At 43.6% G+C, this 27,317-nt stretch overlaps 1 protein-coding gene across 8 annotated transcripts in view; it reads left to right on the forward strand.

Annotated features, from left to right (window-relative positions):
• herc1 (HECT and RLD domain containing E3 ubiquitin protein ligase family member 1) overlaps nucleotides 1-27,317 on the forward strand; it is a 92,728-nt gene that overhangs the window by 50,633 nt on the left and 14,778 nt on the right. For 3 of the 8 annotated variants that reach the window (XM_085350481.1, XM_085350508.1, XM_085350496.1), the window contains exons 31-69: nucleotides 226-381; nucleotides 466-572; nucleotides 660-770; nucleotides 848-1,018; nucleotides 2,133-2,372; nucleotides 2,487-2,570; nucleotides 3,115-3,674; nucleotides 4,498-5,125; nucleotides 5,378-5,651; nucleotides 5,748-5,958; nucleotides 6,054-6,220; nucleotides 6,418-6,534; nucleotides 6,787-7,042; nucleotides 9,420-9,541; nucleotides 9,642-9,868; nucleotides 10,187-10,455; nucleotides 10,646-10,698; nucleotides 10,796-10,996; nucleotides 11,452-11,626; nucleotides 11,928-12,195; nucleotides 14,483-14,696; nucleotides 15,128-15,387; nucleotides 15,481-15,608; nucleotides 16,023-16,159; nucleotides 17,568-17,768; nucleotides 17,857-17,987; nucleotides 18,123-18,340; nucleotides 18,469-18,589; nucleotides 18,727-18,876; nucleotides 19,077-19,178; nucleotides 19,278-19,451; nucleotides 19,676-19,975; nucleotides 20,062-20,127; nucleotides 22,175-22,300; nucleotides 22,424-22,562; nucleotides 22,759-22,940; nucleotides 24,301-24,456; nucleotides 25,004-25,126; nucleotides 25,230-25,332. In XM_085350481.1, the coding sequence (XP_085206607.1) occupies nucleotides 226-381; nucleotides 466-572; nucleotides 660-770; nucleotides 848-1,018; nucleotides 2,133-2,372; nucleotides 2,487-2,570; nucleotides 3,115-3,674; nucleotides 4,498-5,125; nucleotides 5,378-5,651; nucleotides 5,748-5,958; nucleotides 6,054-6,220; nucleotides 6,418-6,534; nucleotides 6,787-7,042; nucleotides 9,420-9,541; nucleotides 9,642-9,868; nucleotides 10,187-10,455; nucleotides 10,646-10,698; nucleotides 10,796-10,996; nucleotides 11,452-11,626; nucleotides 11,928-12,195; nucleotides 14,483-14,696; nucleotides 15,128-15,387; nucleotides 15,481-15,608; nucleotides 16,023-16,159; nucleotides 17,568-17,768; nucleotides 17,857-17,987; nucleotides 18,123-18,340; nucleotides 18,469-18,589; nucleotides 18,727-18,876; nucleotides 19,077-19,178; nucleotides 19,278-19,451; nucleotides 19,676-19,975; nucleotides 20,062-20,127; nucleotides 22,175-22,300; nucleotides 22,424-22,562; nucleotides 22,759-22,940; nucleotides 24,301-24,456; nucleotides 25,004-25,126; nucleotides 25,230-25,332 (7,428 nt within the window). The remainder of the gene's footprint in view (nucleotides 1-225; nucleotides 382-465; nucleotides 573-659; nucleotides 771-847; nucleotides 1,019-2,132; nucleotides 2,373-2,486; nucleotides 2,571-3,114; nucleotides 3,675-4,497; nucleotides 5,126-5,377; nucleotides 5,652-5,747; nucleotides 5,959-6,053; nucleotides 6,221-6,417; nucleotides 6,535-6,786; nucleotides 7,043-9,419; nucleotides 9,542-9,641; nucleotides 9,869-10,186; nucleotides 10,456-10,645; nucleotides 10,699-10,795; nucleotides 10,997-11,451; nucleotides 11,627-11,927; nucleotides 12,196-14,482; nucleotides 14,697-15,127; nucleotides 15,388-15,480; nucleotides 15,609-16,022; nucleotides 16,160-17,567; nucleotides 17,769-17,856; nucleotides 17,988-18,122; nucleotides 18,341-18,468; nucleotides 18,590-18,726; nucleotides 18,877-19,076; nucleotides 19,179-19,277; nucleotides 19,452-19,675; nucleotides 19,976-20,061; nucleotides 20,128-22,174; nucleotides 22,301-22,423; nucleotides 22,563-22,758; nucleotides 22,941-24,300; nucleotides 24,457-25,003; nucleotides 25,127-25,229; nucleotides 25,333-27,317) is intronic. The other 5 variants (XM_085350525.1, XM_085350502.1, XM_085350489.1 and 2 more) reach the window with 5 other exon arrangements.

Below are 27,317 nucleotides of genomic sequence, written 5' to 3' on the forward strand. Positions count from 1 at the left end.
CGCGTTTGTTGTCATTACATCTCTGTGTTGGTTAAAGCTTGTTTATTTTCTTTAAATCTTGAGATGTATAAGTCATTGACTTAGCAACACTCACATGAGTGATGCACTTTTGCATGAGGTTTAGATGATGTGGTGTGAACAGTATTTGCTTCAAAGAAAGTCCGTTTTTGTGTTTGTATAAGTGCAACCTGTTATTATACTTATTGCAATTTTGTTGATTTTCAGCGTTGCTGCGCAAACAGCATACAGCCGAACTGCACCTCGGTGACTTCTTGGTCTTCCTAAGGAGGGTGGTGTCCTCCAAGGCCATCCAGTCCAAGATGGCATCCCCCAAATGGACTGAGGTGCTGCTGAACATTGCAGCGCAGAAGTGCTGCTCAGGTACGAGAAGCTACTATCGTGTATGGTGCTTTCTCAAATATAAACATAAGTGAAAATGACATTTCCTCTGGTTATTAAATGTAGGTGTTCCTCTGGTGGGAAACTTGAGAACTCGGCTCCTGGCTCTTCATGTTTTGGAGGCTGTCCTGCCTGCCTGCGAGGCTAGCATGGAAGATGACCAAATGACACAGGTGCTAATAGTTTCTCTGTGCAAGTCCTCAGTTTGCCCTACATGACTGTCGTCAGTCCGCCAGCTTTAATATTTTCTTGTCCTCTAGGTCATTGAACGGCTCTTCTCCCTGCTGTCTGACTGCATGTGGGAAGGTCCCATTGCTCAAACCAAACACTCGATCCAGATTAAAGAAAAAGTTCAGGAGCTTAAACTACAGGTGTGCAGGATCACCTAGCTGTGGATGTATCTTTATCTTTATTTGTTTATGTAGCTGACAGCTGCTTGAATTCACAGGGAGATACAGAGGAGGAAGATGAGAACCTTCCCATTCAGGAAATTTCCTTTGACCCAGAAAAGGCTCAGTGTTGTGTAGTGGAAAACAGTCAGGGGCTGACACACGGCAGCGGGGGTAAAGGCTACGGCCTGGCCTCGACTGGCATCTCCTCTGGATGCTACCAGTGGAAGGTACAGTATTTTTCTCATTGGCTCATTATTACTTGGAGGCAGTGTTGGGAAGGTTACTTTTAAAATGTATTCCACTACAGATTACAGATTACATGCCCCAAAATGTATTTTGTAACGTATTCCATTACGTTACTCAATGAGAGTAATGTATTCTGAATACTTTGGATTACTTAATATATTATCATGCTTTTTACAACTACATGAATGCACTACTGCTGTGTGATTTATTACTATTACTGAAGGCTACTCTCCACACCAACACCAACTAGATGTTTAAATCTTAATATAAATGAGTAACAGTAGGTGGACATTAGGTAAGGCTGCACTTTTTGCAGCGATCTCATATAGAAAACTATTCCTCGCGTATATAAAACAGGTCCGCGGCTCCGAACCGTAGTAAAGGGACCTCTGGCTGATACGTCGGGTTCATGTCGGGCTCGTAGCTGAAAACTAGCTTTACTTTGCTAGTGGGAGACAGAGAGAGGCGTTGAAAGGCTGCTGCAACAGAGCTTATTGTTTCGGAGGAAAACACGAACACAGTGTACAGTCGAGTCTTAACAGCTTACTCACAGCTGGGCTCGTCAGGCTGCAGTGGTTATTATTATATTTACATGCTTCCAGCTCCCGTTTCTGCTCGGTGACAGCTCGTACTTTTCCTTTTTCTCCCTCCTCGCTCACAGACACATCACAGGTATGGCCGTCCATTCTCCCTGCAGCACGGACTACACTGCCCATCAGGCTGCATGCTTTAGGGCGATGCCTGTAACACACTCTTATTGCCTTCATATTTAATCATTTATTGAACAATAATTTTTAAAAACATTTCTTCACGTCATTATGCGGCCGCAAGTAGAGGTGACATGGGCAGTGAGATCGAGACACAGGAATTAGATCCTCTGCTGAGGCGCAGACCCAACACTCCCCAACACTGGTTGGAGAACACTCAAAAAAGAAGATTAATATTGTTTTTAGTCAATTTTTCTGCTCGATTTCCTTATATAATAATAAAGCATAGTTTTGTTTTTAAATATCAGTAACACAGAGGTGGGAGAGGTGGCCTTTGTTTTTATTTTGCTCCCTACGTGTTTCAGAGTTTGTTTGTTGTCACCCGTAGTTCTACATTGTGAAGGAGAATCGAGGCAACGAGGGGACATGCGTGGGTGTGTCACGATGGCCCGTGCACGACTTCAACCATCGCACCACATCGGATATGTGGCTGTACCGAGCGTATAGCGGAAACCTCTATCATAACGGGGAGCAAACGCTGACGCTTAGCAGCTTTACTCAGGGAGATTTCATCACCTGCGTTCTGGATATGGAAGCAAGAACGGTCTCCTTTGGCAAGAACGGAGAGGTGAGGGGTGAAAAAGGAGAGCAGTCAGTTATTCGTGCAAGTGAAAAGACTTTAGTTAGACTCCTGTTAGAAATCAATAGTTCTTTCTCTAACTATCAACGTTTGATTCCAAAGGAGCCCAAGTTGGCCTTTGAGGACGTGGATGCCACGGAGCTCTATCCCTGTGTGATGTTCTACAGCAGTAATCCAGGAGAGAAGGTAGGTGGCTGGACTGAGTCCGTCCTTTTGAACATTCACTCTTTGAGGCTGAGTGTTGAATTAATTAATGGAAATATTCATTTAAGATATCTGTGAAGTCATTTCACATGTTGTAATGTGTGTTTTCATCTTCACTATAAAAAGTAATTAAACAGTAAATAAACAGTTTTAAAGTCGTTAGATCTTTTTATCGTGCAGTGCAAAACTAATGTGACACATGACGCTGTTTCATGTGCCTGCATGTAGGCTAATATTATCCACCAATCACAAGTAATTAGCACATGTCATCGACATGAAATGAAATCTTTTATTGATGAGGTCTGTCAGCTTTGGATCTTTGTGAGAGACCCAAAAAGAGAATTGTTGATTTGCGAATAGTCAAATTTACATTATGGATTTTTGACTACTCAGACACTTGTTTGTATCTACATTCATCTAACAACCGTTGATTAAACACTTAAAACACCTGAAATCACCTCAAAGAATCTGTTTCTGAGTATATGTTAGTTACTGTATATGTTTTGTCTTTATCTTCGGTCTCTAGGTTAAGATATGTGACATGCAAATGAGGGGAACACCGCGAGACCTCTTACCTGGGGATCCTGTCTGCAGCCCTGTGGCCACAGTGCTGGCTGAAGCCACCATACAGCTGATCCGCATCCTACATCGCACTGACCACTGGACCCCTCGCATAAACAAGACTATGATTGAACGACTTCACAAAATCAAACTGTGCTTTAGAGAGTCAGCTGGCGCTTCTGGCGGCGGCCTAGGACAGAGGCTGAAAAAGAGCCGCTCGGTGCAGAGCCGCGAGGAGCACGACACTCAGAGAGAAAGCCAGGAGACGCCCACACGGACAGATGAGGAGAAAGGTCGCCACGGACGGCAGCACGGCTTGGGGGAACTGTCGGAGCACCACTTGAGAACCCTCTGCACAGAGGTGTGGCCTGTCCTGGCAGTGATCGGGGGGGCGGACGCAGGACTTCGGGTCGGAGGCAGATGTGTGCACAAACAGACCGGGAGGCATGCTACTCTGCTGGGTGTGACGAAGGAAGGCAGTACCTCAGCTAAGGTGCAGTGGGATGAAGCCGAGGTCACTATCAGGTATCGAATGAAAAGTTTTCTGCTGTTTACTGGCTTATTCTTATTAAATGTAAAGCATATATGTTTAGGACATACTAAAGACGTAAGACAAAGTGCTGAGTGACTTCTACCCCCTAGGACCTGCGTCCACATATGTGGACATCACATTTTGGGTTGTCTAGACCACAATACTAAATATTGCTCTACAAGGGCCTGATATCCACTTACGAGGACGTTACACTGCCACCGTTCTATCGAAATGCAAAACGAATGCCCTCATATGTGGATATCAGGCGCTTAGAGAGCAAGATTTTACATTCATCAGGTCCCAAACAGCCCAAATAGCAGAAGAAGTTAAGAATGTATGCCATGAAAGAGTTCGGGTCTTAGGAGGTTAAGGCTTAGACTGCAACCGTTGTTCTGTTTCTCTGGAATAATGACTTCAGGGTTAAAAAAGAGTAACATCACTTTGCACGGCATGTGAAACGAGCTGTCCTCTAGACACGTGTTCGTGTTGCTGAAGAACACGTGTCTACTGGAACGTGTCGACATCACAGATGGAGCTGGATGTGATTTCTGGATGTGTCTTCATGTTTTCTGCCGTGTCCTCCTTTGAAATCATCATGTCACCCTCTGTTTTCCTTTGCTCCGTTTTACTCTTTCACATCTTGACTTCGGCTTTTGACTCATCGTCCATACATTCTTCTGGGATGGTCACGTGTGATACCCACATAATGCACCTTTTTATTTGTCTCGCATGCTGTGCCTTTTCTCTCCTACCCTTTCCCTCACTTTGTGTTTCCTTCCCTTGTCTCTTTTCACTCTCCACTCCCTTCTATTAAAGCTTCCCAACTTTCTGGTCACCTAGTGACACTCCATTGTACAACCTGGACCCGTGCGAGCCTTTGCCCTTTGATGTGGCCCGTTTCCGTGGCCTCACTGCCTCCTTGTTGTTGGACCTCACCTACCTTACCAGCATTCACGAGGATACTACAACAAAGCTCAGCGCCCGACGCCACGAGAAGAAGCACCGCAACACACCCTCTACTGGGCACGAGCCGACCGGCGGCGAGGAGAAAACCGACGGCGAAGGGCACAACCGTAACGACTCAAAAGATAACGTTGGAGCCCCTTCGGCTGCCACAACCTCTGACCTACGAGTGTCCCACAGCCTCGATGAGGTGAAAGCACACGTGGCGCCCAACTCAAAGTCAGAGAGTGAGATCTCCTCTGTGGCTGGGGGCGGGGTAGGTGCGAATGAAACCCTTTTCACTGCTCCTGCTCCTGCTGATGGGAACAGGAAGAAAGGCCATGATCATGGCTGCCGCAGTCACGAGCCCTCTCCTTCCTCCATCACCACTCAGTCAGAGATCCATGCTGTGCAGCTGTCCTACCTCTACCTGGGAGCTATGAAGACCCTCAGCGCGCTGCTGAGCTGCAGCAAGTATGCTGAGCTGCTCCTCATACCAAAGGTAAAGAAGCCTGCCGAGTACGTTTACTTAAGCTGTAGCAGTCCATGCACTTGGCGTGCTGTGCAGTTCATAGGAATTCTTACAGGAAATCTTTGACTTCTACAGAAATGTGAACGTTTCTGGTTGTTTGCACCATGTGTAAAGTATGTTAAGTACATATGTAAATACATTGTCTGAAGTTGGTGAAATCAAAAACAGATCTCAGTTAAATATTACGAGATTTCTAACCACCAGTTCTGTCCTGACCTCCAGGTGTTACCAGAAGCAACCCCCAGTGGGCACAACGCTGATCTGAACACCTGCACCAGTGGAAACCCAGCTGCCACCTCACCAGTATACCAGGACGAGGTGGAGATGCGGGCAGCTCTGCAGTTCCTCATGCGTCACATGGTGAAGCGGGCAGTAATGCGCTCCCCCATCAAGCGAGCCCTGGGACTGGCAGACCTGGAGAGGGCGCAGGCTATGATCTACAAGCTGGTTGTAAATGGGTTGTTGGAGGAGCCTAGTGGTGGGAAAGCAAAGGCTGGTGAGAACATGCAGATAGTTTCAGTTCAGAGTCCAGTTTATAATCAAGCCACATAGAATAAAGCTACAAATGATCATTTTTTTATCTCTTTCACAGGTGTGAGAAGTGAACCTGAAGGTGAGGGGGAAGTTACAGAGGGGGAACAGTTGGCACAAACCCCCGTCACCACCAGTCCGTCAGCTTCCAGCACCACCTCCTTTATGAGCTCCTCACTGGAGGACACTACCACGGCTACCACACCTGTCACTGATACAGAGACCGTCCCTGCCTCGGAGTCTCCAGGAGTCATGCCTCTCAGCCTCCTGAGGTCAGATGGCACATATTGTTATTTAGCTAGTGCTAACGAGTAGCCTTGTTTCCGTGTGGGATTAAAGCCAGATGATTATTTGAATCCACCTGCAGGCAAATGTTCTCCAGTTACCCCACCACCACTCTTGTTCCGACACGTCGAGCCCAGACTCCTCCAGTGTCATCCCTACCGACCTCTCCGTCAGACGAGGTTGGCCGCAGACAGAGCCTCACCTCTCCGGACTCCCAGCCCTCCAGACCACAGAACAGAACAGGTACCTGTAAGTATGCCAAACTGCAAGGAGTATTCTTTGGTTGGCCTGTGGAAAGCTTGGACCTTATCCATTATGGAAAAGTTGAAAAAATAGAAAACACAAACAGATATTTTAATATAATTCCGTTTTACTTTTTTCATCTTTTGATACTGTATTCAGCCGCCTGACCCCGATGATGATGATGTCATTGTTGTTTCCTTCAGCCCTGTCGGACCCCAGCAGCAGACTGTCCACGTCTCCCCCTCCACCTGCGATTGCTGTGCCTCTGTTGGAGATGGGCTTCTCCCTGCGCCAGATCACTAAAGCTCTGGAAGCCACTGGTCAGTCTATCTGCAGTAACCGGCCCATTGTTGTCCATTTACAAATACATGAAGTCAGGGTAAAAAGATTATATTCCAGGAATAATCAAGATGTTGACTTATTTTTTCTACCTAAAATCTTGAATGTTCTCAGAATGCTCCCTACCAATTCATCCTGTGTAACAAAGCTTCTGTGCGTCATTACGTGTCTGTGACGTGACATAACAAGATTTCCCCTACAAATAGTCGACCTGTTATATGTTTTTATCCCAGGTGCTCGAGGAGAGGTAGATGCTCAGAACATCACCGTGCTAGCCATGTGGATGATCGAACATCCAGGAACGGAGGATGAGCACGATGAGCCCCACGCCAGAGGCGGCGGTGTCAGCGGTGAAGCCCCCGACTCGTCCTGTCCTGGTGCCACAGCAATCACTGGAGCCAAGTCTCTGGATAAAAACTCATATCTGTGCTCTCCCGGGGTCATAGCCAGCGCAGACACTTCCGAAGTGGAGGAAGGTTTCAGCGAAAGGTACAACAGGATGCTCATTGCTCGCAGCGTGTTGCATTTTAATTACAACAGTAATTAAGTAGAGTAGTAGTAGGATAAGTAATGTTTAAAAGTTGTGGTTAGAAGTTTACATACACTCATCATGGACATGTATGTCACAGTAACTGCTCTTATTCCAGGCGTCTTTAATGAATTAAAAAAAACTGGGTCCACAAATTTGAATTTATTTGGGATTTTCTCCAATCCACACAGGATCAAACATACATTCAACTGAGTCTTTTAACTAGTAGCCTATTCATTCCTTATTATTGATCATGATTGACAACTGATAGCTTCGCCCTTTCGATATAAAAATGGAAAAGTCCAAGGAACTCCGTGAAGATCTAAGAAATACTGATGGGATTTCTGGCTCTTTTTGGAGAACCGGCTCTTTCGGCTCCCAACCGGCTCTTCGGGTTATTTTGTTGCTTTAATTAATTTATTATTAACAATAATATAAAATTACGCACAAAAGGAATTACTAATGTAAAAAAAGAAAGTGGTTTTATTTATATATGTTTATATATAAATAAATGTGGTGACCCCTAGAGACAAAGCACGTACAAACTCCAAAACACATTTCTAGCATGAACTGAACTTCCAAAGCAGAGCTACTAGATCACTTAAATTACACAATTGAAAGCATATGTGTATTGTTTGTGTATTTATACACAAGCATTCATATATAGTCAAATAATTTAAAATTCATTTACCTGTTACTACCACACACCAAATCCGGTCGTTGGTACTTGCTGGCTTGTGTAGCCACTAAGTAACAAAAGCTCAACACTGCCCCCTAGCATCCTGGAGCACTTCTGTTGTGTTTTGTATGTGTTTTGGAGTTTGTACGTGTTTTGTCTGTAGGGGCCACCGTAACTATACTTTTATTTATTCACGCCACATAAAATGTAATAAATAAATCATATAATAAAAAAACCAACTATTCACATTTCAACTTTTAACTATTTAAATTTTCAGCTTTTTCCTTTTAAACCAATTTAAAGTGAAAAAACACAAAACAGGGCTCGCAAAATCGCTAGCCCGATGTCCCGGAGCTAGTGATATCTCCGGTCGGGCGACCAAAATCTATCTCAGCCCCGCCCGTCGGGTTATCATACAGCCCGACGGGCGAGGCTGAGAAATCGATTCAATTAAATGAACTGTTCTGTGAAGAACAGCGTCAAATATCCAATTATAATTAGGGCTGTGCGATATGACCAAAATCTCATTTATTGTCTCATGTCCCGACAGCGACATGTATCACAAAATTTTACATTTTCTGTAAATTCTGTGAATCTCGAGCAACTCAACTTGCGTGAAGTGTTTCCAGCTGGGCGTCGTGTAGCTGGAGTCGAGTGTTACATAAGTTGAAACGGCCGCAATTTTCTTTGTGAGTACTTATACACGGCCTGTTCTAAGGTTTATTTTTTAGCACCTGACGGCTCTTTTTAGCTTCTCGTCCGTAAACACTCTGCATGCTATTTCACATAATTCAGTTTATTTTGAAAAATCTCGACAGAATCTTCAGCTTTATTTTGAAAGGTTTATGCGGAAAATAATCAAACGGACGGCGGAGCCATGCGATGCTGTTACCGTCGTTGTTGCTAATGACAACGCATAAAAACAGGCGCTTGTCCGTCCGTAGTGTGGTTATATTAAATAGAAGAGAAAGAGAGAACTTTAAGAAATGAATACAGCCACTACAGTGTCCATCAGAACGATGACAAAATATTACCGTAAACAGTTTATTTTGAGACACCACGACAGACGTTTTCATATCATCATCCGATATATATCGTTATATCGAGCAGCCCTAGTTATAATCGTGTCAGAAAGTTGTCTATGGTCACCAAAAGCATCTGGTCTTGCTAAGGCTCATCTAACCAATATTAGTAATGTGTATGTATATATTTGAGGGAGTACGTTTCCTTTTAAACCTGTGTAGATGAGAGAAAATCCAAAGTAATTTCACATTTTTGCACCCAAGTGTTGTTGTTTTTTTTTTAATCATTAAAACTTAGCGTGATATTTATGGCCAAGCTGCTCTAAGTATTTAGAGCTCGCTCACATAGATGCATTTTCTCTTGTTTGAAACTTAAACTCACTGTTTAATTCAACTGACGACAAAAAATTCTGCTGTGTCTGAAGTTAGAGAATGTAGGTCTGTGGTGCTTTTACAACCCTCCCCATTGAGAAATGGAAAGTACTGAGAGTCACCCCAACACAGAACAGAGGTGCCCAGCCTACTTCCCTGACACGAGATGAGATGACGTGTTTATTGAGTGTGTTTCTTTTTCTGCAAAATGTCAGCTACTCTGCGACTATGAATACTCTAAAGTGTGTATACTTTGTCTTCTAGTCCTGAAGGTCTGGAGCAGGACAATGCATCTGCATCCAGCAGTGCCCCACTCAGAGGCCGCTCTGCTGCGGGCAGGAAACACCGCTTTGACCTGGCTGCACGCACACTGCTGGCTCGTGCTGGTGAGAATATTTCACAAGTGTATATCCTACCTTTCTTTACAAGACAGTGAACGTTTATCTTCCGCTCAGAAGCTCATGGGAAACGTTGATTCTTTTGTAGCTGGACTGTACCGCTCAGTGCAGGCCCACCACAGCCAGTCACGTCGGGAGGTCTCGTCCTTACAGCAGCAACAAGACCCAGGTGCACTCTATGACTTCAACCTGGATGAAGAGCTGGAGATGGACCTTGATGAGGAGACCATGGAGGCCATGTTTGGCCAAGACCTCGCTAGTGACACTGACATTCTGGGAATGTGGATCCCGGAGGTACTGGATTGGCCAACATGGGTGTGTGACTTTAGAGCTGCCATCACGGTTCTGCGGTTTCGCTTCATCACTTATTGCGTCGAGTAAACTTACATGCACGTTGAAATAAACCCATTTGTTTGGTTAAACATTACCCATGAAATCTTCCTGCATTAGGACTTTGCCCCTGAAACTTTAAATCATGCAACTAATGAAATTCATGTTTTGGATAACTCGATCTTTATTCTCAGTACTGATAACTGGCTGCTCATTCATATCTGTCAGAGGTTCAGATTAGATTGCATGAATGTGTATTGTTTCTCTAAAACATCTTCGTGTCTGTTGTACATCAACTCACAGCACGTGTGTGAGACAGACGATCGAGATGAAGTGGTAGTGTGCGAGCTGTGTGAGGCCAACGTGGCCAATTTCAATCAGCACATGAAGAAGAGCCACCCGGGCTGTGGGCGCAGCGCCAACCGGCAAGGCTACCGCAGCAACGGCTCCTACGTGGATGGCTGGTTCGGTGGGGAGTGTGGGAGTGGAAACCCCTACTATCTGCTGTGTGGCGGCTGCAGAGAGAAGTACTTGGCAATCAAAAGCAAAGCCAAAGTCCCCATTGTGGAAAGGTGTGCACTCCTGTGTGTGACAGCCGACAAAGCAACAGGAAGTTGATTAGATTTTTACACTTCTGCAATGAAATGATGTTTTAAATTAGGGGAAAAATCTATTGAAAAGCACGATAATAAAAAATATTTCTGCACTTATTTATATTATATTAGAATCTTTGTGTGATTTTATTTTGTGGTGTGACTTCAGATACAAGGGACAGGCTCCCGACCTTCTGGGAAAGCAAGACAGTGTTTATGAAGGTAACGCACGGTGACTGTGGATGTGATGCGTTGAACTGACACAACAGATTTAGAATTTTCCTTCAATTTTAAACTCTGTTGTCTTTCGGTCTTGCAGAGGATTGGGACATGCTGGACGTCGATGAAGATGAGAAGTTGACAGGGGAGGAGGAGTTTGAGCTTTTGGCTGGCCCTTTGGGTCTGAGCGAGCGCAGGATTGTCCCCGAGGCTGTCCAGTTTCTAGATAGTGACCCGTTGGGAGCCTCTATTGCCATGGTGACGGCAACCAACAGCATGGAGGAGACTTTACTACAGATAGGTTAGAAAACATCAGTAATTACCGTGTAGGGGATGTGTTCCTCTCCTGGGCAGCAAAGCAGTTCAGATCAATGAACCAGCTAAAATAGAACCAACATGTCCTGATATAAGGCCAAACTCTTTCCTTAAAAACTGTGTGGTGACTATGTGGATGATGCTAGGGTGAAGTGCAGGATTTTATTACAGACAGGTCTGCCGTTAAACACAAAATACTTTGCAGGGATCTAACCTGAGATACGAAGAAAAAAAACACACGAATTCACCATCAGATCAGATGTGAGGTCACAAAAATAACTGTGTCCACACCTTTTAATTTCAGTCTTCACATGAAAGTCGTTTTAATGCCATTAGAGCGTTTCGCCCTGGTACAGTCAAGCAAACGTGGCCCCTTATCTTTATAAGTTGGGTGTTTGTGACTGTAGTGGCAGTAAACTGAGTGTGTGTTTGTGTGTTCAGGCTGTCAGACCTCAGTGGACAAGAGTTCTTCTGGTAGGGTGACCCTCGGTGAGCAGGCAGCAGCCCTACAGAACCCCCATGACCGAGTGATGGCACTGAGGAGGGTGACCGCTGCAGCTCAGGTGCTGCTGGCCAGGACAATGGTGATGAGAGCCTTGTCCCTGCTATCCGTCAGGTAGCCTTTTGTATCTGCTGGAAATACTTTTTTAGCCTAAATAAGGTACACAAGCTTTTTTTAGAATTCAGAAATTCATTATGTTCCTGGGTGGGATTGTCAATAAATATGATATTATGTGAATAATCATGCCGTGAGAGTATTCATAATAACAACAGTACATCTATTTCAACCCTTTGGATGAGGTTGTGTATTCATAGATAAAATATTAATTTAAATATTTATGAATTGTGTTTGACAGGTAAACAGAAACCAGAACAATAAGTTAGTTTTTCTCTCTTCTCTCCTTCCACACATTCAGCGGATCAAGCTGCAGCCTCGCAGCAGGTCTAGAGTCCCTTGGTTTGACTGACATTAGGACTCTAGTCAGGCTGATGTGCCTGGCGGCAGCGGGCCGAGCTGGTCTTTCCACCAGTTCGTCCACAGGCCCAGGCCATGCTGAAAGGCCCCGTGGGGCCACCAAGACGAGCAAACCCATCTCCTGCCTGGCTTACCTCAGCACAGCAGTGGGCTGTCTTGCCTCCAACAGTCCCAATGCTGCCAAGCTGCTAGTTCAGTTGTGCACTCAGGTAAAGTATCATCACCCCAGTATCTCCCTGATGACTGATTTGATTTTCAGCTTAGATATTGAAAACACAGTCACTGGGTGATGAGATTCCCCAAATTTGTTCAGTCCAAAAGGAAAAGATTCCTTGTCAAACATACCATTACATCGAAGTTTTATTCTCTCAAATACCGTATGTGGAAATCTACACATGCAGTAACTGACAACTTGAACAGAACCCCTTTTTATCTTTAGGTACTTTGCTACCAGCAGCCTGTAGCACCTAATTTAATGTGATTTCTTTTATACGAGTCTGCAAAAAATGCCAAAGATGACATAGTTTGACATGGATAAAAAAGTCTTTTTTTTTTATGCTATATATATATATATATATATATATATAATATATATATATATATATATATATATAATATATATATATATATATATATATATAATATACAGAGGCACTAATCATGGCAGCACAAGAACAAGCTCTGAGCACAAGATCCATAGAGGCTGGGGTCTATCACACCAGGCAAGACCCCAGGTGCAGGCTGTGTAAAGATGCCCCAGAGACTATCCAGCACATAACAGCAGGGTGCAAGATGCTAGCAGGCAAGGCATACATGGAACGCCATAACCAAGTGGCCGGCATAGTGTACAGGAACATCTGTGCCGAGTATAACCTGGAAGTCCCGAGGTCAAAATGGGAGATGCCCCCAAGGGTGGTGGAGAATGACCGAGCTAAGATCCTGTGGGACTTCCAGATACAGACGGACAAAATGGTGGTGGCTAACCAACCGGACATAGTGGTGGTAGACAAACAGAAGAAGACAGCCGTAGTGATCGATGTAGCGGTTCCCAATGACAGCAATATCAGGAAGAAGGAACACGAGAAGCTGGAGAAATACCAAGGGCTCAGAGAAGAGCTCGAGAGGATGTGGAGGGTGAAGGTAACGGTGGTCCCCGTGGTAATCGGAGCACTAGGTGCGGTGACTCCCAAGCTAGGCGAGTGGCTCCAGCAGATCCCGGGAAAAACATCGGAGATCTCTGTCCAGAAGAGCGCAGTCCTGGGAACAGCTAAGATACTGCGCAGGACCCTCAAGCTCCCAGGCCTCTGGTAGAGGACCCGAGCTTGAAGGATAAACCGCCCGCAGGGGCGTGCTGGGTGTTTTTTTTATATATATATATATATATATATATATATATATATATATATATATATATATATATATATATATATACATATATATATATATATATATATATATGCCATATATATGCTACATATATATATATATATATATATATATATATATATATATATATATATATATATATATATATATATATATATATAGCATATAAGATAAGATAAGATAACCTTTATTAGTCCCACACGTGGGAAATTTGTTTTGTCACAGCAGGAAGTGGACAGTGCAAAAGTTATGACGCAAAAATTAGAATACAATAAGAATAAATACAGTACACAGCTGTACAGAATAGAATAAAATAATATACTATATACAGTAGAATAAAATAGAATAAAAATATACAATAAGATAAAAATAGAATACGAATGCTATATACAACTGAGTAAAAATACAACGATGCCAGAAAAGATTATTGCACTTAGTGTTATTGCACATGTGTGGATGTGTGTGTTTGTTCAGTTAAAGTCTTGGTGTGGTGTGCAGTGTGTCCTTCAAAAATTGGAGTAAACTGAACTGTACCGGGAAGTCACAGCCTTAAGAAATAGGAAAAGTCCAGTAAAGACCTACAAAGAAAGAGATGGTGTGGTGTTCAGTTGATCCATCTGCTGTTTGCCAGTGCCTCATCAGAAATGGTCTCAGTGCAAAGGTGGCTGTCAGGAAGCCATCCTTGATCGCCAAAGAAGGGAAACTGGGAGAAAAGGTTAAGGTTTGCTAATTCATATGAGAACTGGTCTGAAAATCTAGAGCAACAGGTCTTATGAATCCACATTTTTGGTCATTATCAGTTTATACAGAGGTGGTGTGATAAAGTCCACAGAAAGTAAAGAAATGTATGTTGGGTTGATTACTTATTTATTTTAACAATGCTTTTTGACAATGAATAAATCTTATACTATTGGAAAGCCTGTTTATGTCTCATTAAAAGGTGCAACATTAGTAAGGAAATGCATTTGTAGGTTGAGCAGCAGGTGTGGGGTGCAGCTGTGACTTTTGCACAGATTTCATCAGACAGATTATCCACGTCTCCCCTTTCAGCTTTCTTGCACTTTAAAAATGTTGATTGATGTGATGCTTTTCCCCCCTTTTCTTATCCAGAACCTGATCTCTGCGGCTACAGGCATGAATCTGACAACGGTGGACGACCCCATCCAGAGAAAGTTCTTGCCCAGCTTTCTGCGTGGTGTGGCCGAGGAGAACAAGCTGGTCACGTCGCCTAACTTTGTGGTGACTCAGGCCCTTGTGGCCCTCCTGGCAGATAAAGGGGCCAGACTGAGACCTGCTTATGACAAGGCTGATATGGAGAAAAGAGGTTTGTAGACTCTGAGGAAAAGGCCGTTCCATGTCATTTCGTCTGTCATTGTTTCTCTCTTACTTCATGGAATTGATCTTGATTACCTTGAAGTTATATCTCATATTGGTATATTATGATGTTACTTTTTCTTAATATTTAAAGAAAAGTCATTTCAATGTGGTTTGTGTTCACATAAATATACTTTATACTCAGAAGAACAGTGATTCTGTGATGCTCTTATGTTCTTCTGCTTATTCTAAAATGTTCTTCCTGGTGCTGATACCAGTCATACACGTATTCGTTTAATTCATGTAGTAGTGACATAACTCATCTGCTTGTGCCAGTTTCTTCTGTATATTCACATTTTTTGTGCTTTTTGTGTCTTTTCATCGTTGCTCCTTCTTTCACTCACCGGGCATTCTTGTCACTTTGTGTTCCGTGTCGAGCAGGTCTAATTGCGCATTTGTATGCCCATCCTTCCCATAATCCTTCCGCTGTAGGCCCTCTGGAGCTGGCCAACGCTCTGGCAGCTTGTTGCCTGTCCTCACGGCTTTCCTCGCAGCATCGCCAGTGGGGTGCTCAGCAATTAGTTCGCACTCTGGCCGCCCACGACCGCGACAACAACCAGAACCGTCCGCAGACTTTTGCTGACATGGCAGGGGACCTGCGAAAGTGCTCCTTTATCAAACTAGAGGCTCACCAGAGCAGGGTCGGTAGTTTGGTCTTTCTCTGTATTATACAGTGAGGTTGTTTGCACCATTTCTGATTGGTAGTTAAAATAATCCTCCTCTTGTTGCTTCAGGTCATCACATGTGGTTGGTGCAGTAAGAAAGGCCTTTTGGCTACCAGTGGCAATGACGGGACGGTCAGAGTATGGAACGTAACCAAGAGCCAGTACACCCTCCAGCAGACCTGCGTCTTCAATAAGGAGTAAGGTTTTTTTTTAAGGATCCCACACAGCTAAACAGAGACATCTTGCTGTAATTGGTCCAGTTTGTATTTATTTCCCCCCAATAAATCTTTTTTCTCCATCAGAAACTCAGTTACCAGTTTGAGAATTAAGATGCCTTTTAACGATCCCTGTGGGACAAATGTTTTTGGTTCGTTTCTCAAGGAATCGAACCAACCTGACCTTTGGCAGTTTGCTGAGGCAGGTCCTGAAGGCTCCTGTCCCATGAGCCTCTTTCACAGAATCACACATCATTCCTTACAAAAGAAAAAAATAGTTTTCATCATTGTATAAAGTTCTTTTAGATGAGACTTTAAATAAGTTTGAGTGCTCCCAAAGGTGTCAGATACTTCAATACAGTTCTAACTTTGTTTTTTTATCTTATCTTTCACTAGTGACGACTCTTTGGAGGAGGGAATGTCTGGTTTGGGGTCTCCCAGCGATCCTTGCCTGTCACCTCTTGCATGGAGTGTCACTGGAAAGTATCTCGCCTCTGCCATGGAGAAAATGGTCAACATCTGGCAAGTTAATGGTAAAGAGTTCATTTTGTCCAGTCTTCTCTGGGGGTTATTGAATATGTTAATGATGAGCTTCACTGAGTTTTGCAGGACTTGTTTCACTATAATCTGTGGCTCACCTCGTATCACTGGTGACGGAGGCCTGCAGCATATGAATGAGAGGTCTTCTATTAAAAATAAAACTGAATGGTCACCGGATGTGTTCCAGGCATCATTTTCTGCCCCTCACCATACACCTGGCTTTGTGAACCATCTGTCCAGAGCTGTTACTGGGGTTAATAGAAGGTGTAATCACTTTCACCTGGTTTGGTGTTAATGAATTATCAGCAGGTACACTAGAAGGGCAACAATGAGACAAACCCCCGAAAAAAGGAATGGTTTTACAGGTGGGGGCCACTGAAATTTTAACCTCCTCGTCTTTTTTGACTGTTTTTTTTTTAACATAATTTTGCATTTGCATAAAAAGAAGCAGTTCATGCTTTCTTATGCTGGGCAGACACTGTGCGATTTTTTTTTCAGTCGCGCGATTCAGCTCCTGCTCAAACTGCACGATTGACTCGCAGGGGTTAGAAGTTGGTAGGTCACGATGCAGGTCTCACACTATACCGCCCGATGCTCTGATGCGACCCGAGTGCTCACCCTGTGCCTCCATAACATGAAGGTTATAACAGAAAATCTGTCGCTCGCTCTCTCTGTCTCTCACTCACACAGACACACCACCACCATCAACTTTGCTAAATTGCTAATGAAAAACATGATCAGGCAGCTGTGAATGAGCAGCAGTGTAAATCCAACTATTTTCACGGTTGTTGTGGTCGTGATAATTTTGTGAGGCCACATCGAAAAGGCTCAGATGAGCTTTCCAAAGTTCTACAAGTTGTGCCTCCATCGCTTGTGTCCAGATCACACGCTGCACAGCCGTGCTGCTCCATCTTTATCACCGACGTTTATGTGTTTGCGCGTGAGCAGTGTGAGAAGCTGCGGTGACACCCTGAGGTGTTAATCGCTTCTCGTTACCCCACGTATACTACACGACGCACGATGAAGGCCAAAATCGGGCCGATCGCCAAAACGGTCGCACGACTCAAAAATCGGCTCAAAATGGGCCAAAAATCGCACAGTGTAAGCCCAGCATTAAAGAAGTTGATACATTGTGGCAACAAAGTCATCATCCATCTCACAGTGAATCTGCAGGGAAGAACAGAAACGACAGCTCACTCCAAGACTGCAGTGTTGGAGTTTGTCCAACTGTATAAGCAGGAAGCTCTCATGTTCCTTCACAGACAGCTGAAAGACATCAGAACCACTATATAAAATACCTAAAAGGAACATTAAAACCAAGTATACTTGGGCATTTGTCAATATAAGTATGATATATCTTATACAAAATGTCATCATGGATCTGCTTTCATTGTCTCCAAGGTGGTAAAGGGCTTTTGGATGTGCAGCCTCACTGGGTGTCTGCACTAACTTGGCCTGAAGAGGAAGCAGAGTCCTTGTGGTGTGGGGAGCCCAAAGACATGCTGCTGGTGGGTCGAATGGATGGATCACTGGGCCTCATCGAGGTGCTGGACTCTTCTGGTATGCACCGCACAGAGCTGGAACACTGCTACAGGAAAGACGGTATGAGAGTTTTATTTCAGGTTCAACCACATCTTTGATATTTACTTGTGTAACTGAAAGAAAAACCGAAGGTTTTTTTCTCCTTTAGTGGCAATAATGCACATTGCCTGGTACAGTGAAGACAAGCCTTTTGCCGTTGGCTACGCAGATGGAAAGCTGCTGATTGGATCCAAAGAACCTTTGGATAAAGGAGCCATTGTTGTCATTGATGCGCACAAGGTGGAGTAATTTTATCATTCTGTTTATGTTGTGATTCTTTCATTTAAATTTCAAAAAGAGCGAGCTGTTTTACTGTCAGCTAGATGGATTAGATGGACATTTATAGCTGACAGTGATTCCAAATCTTTTTGTCAGGAGTCGATCAGCAGCATGAAGTGGAGTCCAACGGGTCAGATCCTGCTGACGTGTGCTAAAGAGGAGACTGTGAAACTGTGGGCCAATCCAGACTCCTGCTCTGACACGGGCTCTGGCTGGCACTGCCTACAGAGCCTTAGACACCCCTCCTTGGTTAATGGTGTGGCCTGGTGCAGCTTGCCTGGATGCAGTCCGAAGCCCCTCAGCATGTTCGCCGTGTACGTTGACCTTGAATGCGCCCTCTGTTTTGGGTTTTGTGATTTCACTTCTGCCGTTTTTGTTGTTTCTCCACACAAAATGATTATTTTGAGGAAAAAAAGTTGTTATGGGTCATTATGCTTTTCAGATGCTGCCAGAATGGTCTGGTCTCTGTCTGGACTGTTCCTCAAGACATTTCAAACTTCACAGACTCCTGTTCCTCTGATTCAGAAGGATGGTGGGAGAATGAAGCCAAACCCAAGTTAATGGTATTTGTGTGTTTTAACTTCTACTGTAAAAGCACTTTAGCCAAAGTCATCCAGTAGCAGCTGAGTTTCTTTTGCTTTATTTTTGAGCAATAAGTTAATGTGTTGTTCAACCTCAATGTGCTATCATTGATGTGCAGCAGTCCACCCGATGGTCAGAAGATGGAGCAGTTTGTGTGTTCCAGCTAAAGGGCCACATCACTCCAGTAAGAACACTGGCTTTCAGTCCTGATGGTCTGGCCCTGGCATCTGGAGGAGTGGGAGGCCTCATGAACATCTGGTCCCTGCGGGTAAGAAACATACATATACACACAGATGGAAATGAAGGCACATAGTTCATATGTAAATACTGTAAGTACACACACAGATGACTGGAAATATGTAGATGGAAAGAACACATGACACTTAATTACACTGGTGAATGAAGCTGCTGTTTATAGTGACACTGAATGGCACACTGTGTGTGTGTGTGTGTGTCCATTTCCAACAGGATGGCTCAGTACTCCAGACCGTGGTAGCTGGGTCAGGGGCTGTCCAGAACATTGTCTGGGTCTCAGATGTGGGCGTGGCCGTCTGCTCCAACAGGTCAAAGGCAAGTTGTCTCATTTGACTCCATTGTCTCCGTCATTTTGTATGATTGTATTTGTCCTCAGTTAAGTTTCATTTGCCTTTTGTGTGGCTTGATTTCCAGGATGTGTTGGTTGTGAACTGCTCCAAAGAGTTCATGGCATCTAACCATGTGCTGGCCACCTGCCGCACGGCTTTGAAGAAGCAAGGTGTGGTCGGCCTCAACTTGGCACCCTGCATGAGAGCTTTCCTGGAGAGACTGCCTGTCATGTTGCAGGAGCAGTATGCCTATGAGAAGGTAAAGGGAGATATGATATAGCCCCTACTAGAAGTCAGAGTTTGTACTAGATGATTATATCACCATGTTTCTTTCTTGGGCTGAAAAAACCTTCTTCTTCAGCTCTATTTGTGTTGGAGAACTCTGAGAAAAAAATAAAAGCCAATCCAAGCAAACTTGCACTATTCATGACAGATTAATAGTATTTGACACTAATAATGTCTCTTTTTGCTCTCTACTTCCAGCCCCATGTTGTATGCGGGGAGCAGCTTGTCCACAGCCCGTACATGCAGTGCCTTGCCTCTCTGGCTGTAGGTCTCCATCTGGACCAGCTTCTGTGCCGTCCCCCTGTGCCGCCCCACCTTCGACACTGCCCACCTGAGTCTGGCATCGCTGTATGGAGCGCCAGCGAGTGGGCATGGTTGGACTGTTTCTCCACCACAGTAAAGGCGGCAGAGGCTCTTGCTCGAGGTGCAGCCTTCCCCGAGTCCTTCTCCGTTCCTGACCTGGAACCCGTGCCTAAAGATGAAATGGCTCTGCTCCTGGTGAGCAAAGCTGATTAAACTGTAATTTAGAATGTAATCAAAACCTGTGCAGCTCATAACAGCAGCCTTTGCTTTTATTTCTACAGGACAACAGTAAATGGTCAGCTAGTATGGATGAACAGATCATGTCATGGGCCACCTGCAGGCCAGAGGTAACTTTGACAGTTTAGGTGAAATAAATGGCCCCCCTCCCGGGGGTACTGCTTTATACGCTTTATACTGCTGTTGCAGTATGTAGTAATGGCAGAGAAATCATTTCAAGTTTAGCTGCTTATTTTCATATGATTTTTCTGATTTTAGGTAGGATTTTTAGAAATGTTTAAGAGGAAGATTAAATTGTTTCATTACAGAAGGTTAAAATACATATTAGAATACAATAATGAACAAATATAACACAAAAGCTAACACATGTAAATGGATTAATTAGTACAGAAGAAGAACATTATGAGAAGTTATTTTGGATGATGTGTTTGGCTTCTCATCCAGTGCTTACACTGCTCTGCCTCTCTTGAGCTTCACCTCGATAACTCTGCTCCTTAGATTTGAACCAAATTCATTTCCCTCTCTATTGTCTCAGATTTGTTCTCCACACTCTGAACTCTCCGCTCAGTTCAGCTACAGCTCCCCCAATACTCAGAGCAGCCAGCAGTCCACCCAGTCACGCACCGCAGTCACACACCGCAGTCACGCACCGCAGTCACACACCGCAGTCACACACCGCAGTCACACACCGCAGTCACGCACCGCAGTCACGCACCGCAGTCACACACCGCAGTCACGCACCGCAGTCACACACTGCCTCTGCCTTGTTGTTCCAAAAAGTGATTTCAAATGTTTCTGTATAGTTTTTATGTCTTTACCTATACTGATAAATAATGTGGAGTCAGCAGGAGTTACAGGGGGAGATAAAGTACAACACGTTTTGCAAGTATCTTTATGATTGCAGTATTGCACCTACTCTATCTTCTGCATTATAATCAGTACTTATGGTTTTGTTTACAGCTAAAGTATCTTTATAGAACTGTTATGTTTGTTTCTGCTGCTATAGATTATATAAAAGTCACTTTGCCCAAAACCGATTGCAGAGTTTACCTTGCGATGGGGATATGATCAAAATGAGCTGATGGCAATCAAGAGATATTTAACAGATTTTAGACCAAGTCATTTACAATAGTTTAAATTGTTGAAATCACTTTTTGGTGTGACCCGTTCAGCCCTCCCTTTTTTTATCCAACTACAGTCCTCTAAATCATCGAACCCCAACCCCCGGGCCTCGGACCGGTACCGGTCCGTGAGTCGTTTGGTACCGGGCCGCGAGAGTTGAGGCTCAGGTGTGAAATGTGTGGTTTTCAGGGTTTTTATCGGTTTTCAGTGTTATTTTGTTATCGTTTTTATCGTTTACTCGGTTTTCCTGGGTCTGTTCACGTGTGTTATGAATAAATTTTCTTACTGGTACTAGTTTTATTCTGTTGTATTTATCCGCGACACCTTAAAGGCCGGTCCATGAAAATATTGTCGGGCATAAACCCGTCCGTGGTGCAAAAAAGGTTGGAGACCGCTGCTCTAAATATCTATTTATTTAGGTACAAGTGATCATAGCTTTGTTTTTTTAGCCCTCGGCGTAAAAGGCTGATGCAGTACTGCTGTCACGCTGCCGAGCAGGCAGGGAAGCAACGTGGAAGTAATGTAGTAATGTAGGAGTTTGAAACTGAAACCATAGGTGTCTACTAAAAATCTTAGATGAATTAGAATTTCAGTGAAGTTCTTGAACCTCAAGATCAAGGTCAGAGGTCAAGTTTTCTGAAATTCTGGTAACTTGACAACAAGGCAACATAGGATGTTGAAATTGATACCTCAGGTTCATCTGCTGCTAATACCTCTGACTGCAGAAAGAGAGCAAGAGGTCATTGTGAAACAGTAAGACAGTCACAGAATATTTGCTCTGCATTTTTGGGTAAAATGGTGTAAAAAGTGTCTCAATCAGCCAAAATCACAACATTAACAACAGTGAGCTTAACTGAAGGGTGATGGCAAGTAAGAGGGATGTCAGGCCAGGTGAGAAGGTGGATATTTCCACACAACAAACACGTTTCTTGATCTCAAAAATTAACAACCAAATCCTTACCTCATGATTTAATATCACATCTAGTTTCAACCCGATTCTTTTCTTCCATTTTTCATGTTTGGGTTCATGATCAGGACTGGCACCTCGGAGGGAAATGCGACGTGTTTCTGTGGGGTGCAGGGCGACACGGTCAGCTAGCAGAGGCTGGAAGAAATATCCTCGTTCCAACCATTGCCCCTTCCTTCTCTCAGGCACAGCAGGTACAGAGACATAAACTACTGGACATATTGTTTTTTGAACTTTGTTTCTATAATTAAAACAGCAGCGTGAGCTGTATTTTATTTCTACCTGTGATTACTCGTTCACATTCTCGTTTCTTGTAGGTGGTGTGTGGGCAGAATTGCACCTTTGTGATCCAGCCCAACGGCACCGTATTGGCCTGTGGAGAGGGGAGCTATGGCCGCCTGGGACAAGGCAACTCAGATGACCTGCATGTCCTTACTGTCATCTCAGCTCTTCAAGGTGACATGACAACACCTGTACACAACCAAAAGTAACAAACACACAGGCACAAAGCCAGCTGAATGTAGCAGAACGCTTAACGGCTAAAAGGCAAATTATTTGTGGTAGCTGGTGTGCACGAAATATAGAGCTAAAAGAACATTTGGTCAGCGGATTGGTGGCATAAACCCTGTCATGTGCTTTTCGTTCTTACCAGGTTTTGTTGTGACCCAGTTGGTTACATCTTGTGGCAGTGATGGTCACTCCATGGCTCTGACAGAGAGCGGCGAGGTGTTCAGCTGGGGAGACGGTGACTACGGCAAGCTTGGACATGGAAACAGTGACCGCCAGCGACGACCCCGACAGATTGAGGCACTGCAAGGAGAGGAGGTGGTCCAGGTAAGTCTCCACCCTCCTTAAAAATATATTTCATTTAGTGCTGTCAGCGTTAATCTCGTTAAAATGACATTAAAGCCATGACTGCATTAACGGTTATGGGGGGGGGGGATGCGCGGCATTAATACGTTAGCGCAGTTAGCTAATCAATGCGTTAGTGCCGTGCAGACCCTCGCACGGGGCGATCTGTGTTAACTCGCTAACAGAGATTTACAGTGTTAATGCGGTTATGGTATTAACGTCATTTTAACAAGATTAATGCTGACAGCACTAATTTTATTCAATTCCACAGTACCCAAAAAAATCATGCAGGATATGTACAGAGGGCTGAATTCAGACAATGATGTGACCGGGTATACATTTTATTGGTACTCACTAGTTTGTAAGGTCTGCCTTATAAATATAAGTAAATATGTATACTGTATATATCACATGTATCTAAATGTATCAACAAAATGGAGTTAAATTGAATAGTTTGTGTATCCATGTGCTGTGGGATGTCCTCCAAGATCTGTACCAGGGCATGACTGAGCTCTTGGAGAGACAACCTGAGGTTCAGATAGACTAAAACACAATATCTCAGAGGTGTAATACTGGATTTAGGTTATGCGAGCGTGGGGGCCAGTCAATGGCAGTTCATCCTCTGGGAACAGCCTGCTCTCTCATACTGTCTGCACATGAGACCTGACATCATCATGCACCCAGAGGAACCAGGACCCACCACACTAAAAAGTCCCCTCTTCATCTGTCAGTGGCTTCCACCTATGAAGCTGGGATGTTCTCAAAGCGCTGTATACAACATGCCTCATTCTCCCCATTCACACCCACTCCTAGAAGCACTTCTAAACTCAAGTGCAAACTAACCAACATTCACACACCGATGAACGCATCGGAGGGCAACTTGGGGTTAGTATCTTGCCCAAGGATATTTGGCACGAACCACCAACCTTCCACTCCGTAGCTGATCTGCTCTACCACCTGAGCCACAGCCACCCTGTTGTTGATTTTATTAACACAAAAACATCCTCTGTGCTACTTAACTGATCAGTATTCCAGATGTTGTACTCTGGCTAGAGTCTCCTTAAGAAGTGTTCTTTTAATCTTTTTTGAGCGGTGTACAGTGTAATTCTGTGGGAATCAATAAAACATGTTTGCCTACTTTGAGCCAAAAATAAGTTTTTTCTCTTGAAGGTTAGACTTCCAACACTATCTTTGCTGTTGCAGAATTCTGTCATATATCTATTAAGGTTTCTCTGGGTCACGCTTCTCCTCCATATTCTGCACACCTTTATTGGGGTTAACAAGAACATCATAGAGATAGGCAGTTTCAGTTACAATGCTCTGTGCTTTCTTCACTCTTTAGATGTCTTGCGGGTTCAAACATTCGGCCGTAGTCACAGCTGATGGGAAGCTTTTCACTTTTGGTAATGGTGATTATGGAAGACTAGGGCTGGGGAACACCTCAAACAAGAAGCTGCCAGAGAAGGTCACTGCTCTGGAGGGCTACCATGTAGGACAGGTAAGACGTTCATTACTGTTACAGTTGGTGTCTGTGAAATGCTTGGATACGCGGCACATTCAGAGGATTTCTGTACTGTTACACTGTTACTGTTTTCTATACTGGAGAACAATATGAAGACATCAGTCGTCATGTGTCCACTGGTGCTATATGCTGATTGTGGACATTCAAAAAACACTGTGAAATAAATATTTCAGTGGTTCTTATATAGAGCTTTTCTACTCTGCCTGGGCACTCAAAGAGCTCATACGAGCACATGCTTTCTGTTTAACACTCACACGTTTACACACAGTGTTGTGCCCAAAGGATATTTGGCATACAGACTGGAGCCGATCAAGCTACCAACCTTCCAACCCCATCAGCTAATTTTTTAAGGTTTTTGCAGTAATATGATTGTGCTCTAGGTGTTGTGACATTTTGGCAGATTATTTCTGGTTGCTGGAACTACTTTGGGGCAGTTTTGAGTTCTAATTGTTTTGATTATTTTCAGTTGTCCAGCCTTATCTTAGCTATTGATAGTTGGTGTTGTCGTGTGCTCCCTCCTCAGGTGGCTTGTGGTTTGAACCACACTTTAGTTGTCTCTGCTGATGGAATGATGGTTTGGGCCTTTGGCGATGGAGACTACGGGAAACTGGGACTTGGGAATTCCACAGCCAAGTCCTCACCTCAGGTACCTGCTGCATTGTGATGCCTGATCAATGAACTGAAGTTAATCTGTTGGCCTATCAAACAGTGAAACTGTTTGTGACCCTGACCTGTTTTGAAATCCTTAGAAAGTGGACGTGCTGTGTGGGATTGGTATAAAAAAAGTAGCCTGTGGAACTCAGTTTTCCGTGGCTTTAACCAAAGATGGCAAGGTTTTCACGTTTGGCCAAGGTAAGCTTAGCTTATTCCAGGTTTAAAAACAAAGTTAATCTATAACTGCCTTAAATCTGCATTCTTGTTAAAGGCCAGTCTGTAGGCAAATGTTCTTATAGCTCACTTGATCAACGACTTCATAAAACATTTTGCTGAGGAGTTTGAGTTCTCAGCCTTTCTCTCACCCACGTTGGGGTCTTAAAGACAGACCTAGCTGCCACAAACGATTATTTTTGCGATTAGTCGACTAATCAGATCATCATCGTTCAGCTTATTGCACCAGCAGCATCTGCTCTTATATAACTATCATTAGCTTACAGCTTTAAGTGTTTAAGGTCTGTGCTAACTAACAATAAAGACAAGATGATAGTTTATTAAATTTTAATGAAATTTGCAGATTGTTTCGGTGAAGTTTAATAAACTCCTTGCTATCTAAAATATAACAGGACACCGGAGTAAATTCTCGAGCATCTCACACTTCTGATAATCAGCTGTCTGCTTGACGTTTATTCAGCTGTGTAAAAACTATAACTTTAATCTCAGCCAAACCGATTTACTCAGGAACAAATAAAACACTGAAAAAAGCCAAACAATAACATTTTAAGTTATCTAAGTGACTCATATATCATGTTTAACCTGAGTAGCGAAAGACAGCGGTGGGTTTGAAAACGATTTGCCGGGAGTCCGGTGTTCTCACGGCTCTAGTTAGCCTTGCCCCCGGCTCGCTATCGAGCTAGTGGGTAACAGAAGTCTCCGAAAACGTCGGAGCGCTTTTGAAAATATGTGGTGTCCTGATAAACTGAGCCGATATTTGAGGTTTACACAGCTACATTCTTGCCTGAAAATATGTTAAACGTTTATTTTGTGACCCAGAAAGAATAATAAGAGTAATATTAAAACTAACTAGCTGCCGCCATTGTTGGAAACTGAGCTGGGCTGCGCTATGAATTCTGGGACACAGCTTCTTCTTCTTCTTCTTCTTCGGGGTTTAACGGCAGCTGGCATCCTTGTACATGCAATGCTGCCATCTTCTGTTTCAGTCTGTTATTACACTCTTAAATCCTGCCACTTATTCCTGCGTCTTTTGAGATCTTACAAAGCTTCAAACGACGCGTCGACTATTAAATCAGTCGTCGACGTAATCGTGACTAGTCGACTAATCGTGGCAGCCCTACTGCCATGTCGCCCATATTAGCTAATACCTGGGCTTTTATTTTTATTTAATTTTTATTTGAGACTCCCTTTCTCATTACATGATCTGTTTCAGACAAGCATACTAAAATGGTGAAACTTGTCCAAGATTTACAAAATCACATAAAAAATTCCCAGTGACAGATTCATAAAGTCGTTTATAGATCTTTTAAACTCTGCAAGCGATGCCATCTGAGAGAGCTCCGCTGTAATGTGGTCCATGATGACAGGGCAGGAAATGAGAAGGCCTTTTTTCCAAGCTCTGCACGAACTGATGGAACAGTGAATAGAATGGAAAACCAGAAAATGATTTATAGATATACCAATCAGCCAAAGAATGTTGATGTGTTAAAGGTTTACAGCCAGTTAGGTATCTTAATGCCTCATGATAAACTGAGAGTGAGCAGGAGGGCTGATGAACGATACCTTAAACCCGGAGGGTGGCAGCAGGAGAGAAATCATCTGTTTGTGAAAAAGTACCCCAACTTCAGCCTCAGTTTCTTTAACAGGTGGTCAGTATGTGACTTAAAAGATTGTCATTGGTCACAGTATTTAAGTATTTGCAGAAGCCCACAGGTTTAATAGAAGTACTCTTAGTACTGTCTTTCTATTGTTTAGAGCAGGGGTGTCAAACTCAAATACACAGTGGGCCAAAATTCAAAACTGGAACAAAGTCGCGGGCTAACGTTAATATTTATTGAAAAACAAACCTTCCTCCAGATTTAAGAATGAATCTTTTCTTATGGACTCAAACAAGTTTAGCTGAAAAACTGAATATGGAACAAGCAAAGCTTAATACTAAACAATATATA

This window comes from Diplotaxodon limnothrissa, linkage group LG1 (genome assembly GCF_057381915.1).
Source record: "Diplotaxodon limnothrissa isolate DT_005_m linkage group LG1, D_limnothrissa_male_GT1.1, whole genome shotgun sequence".
Classification (NCBI taxonomy): domain Eukaryota; kingdom Metazoa; phylum Chordata; class Actinopteri; order Cichliformes; family Cichlidae; genus Diplotaxodon; species Diplotaxodon limnothrissa.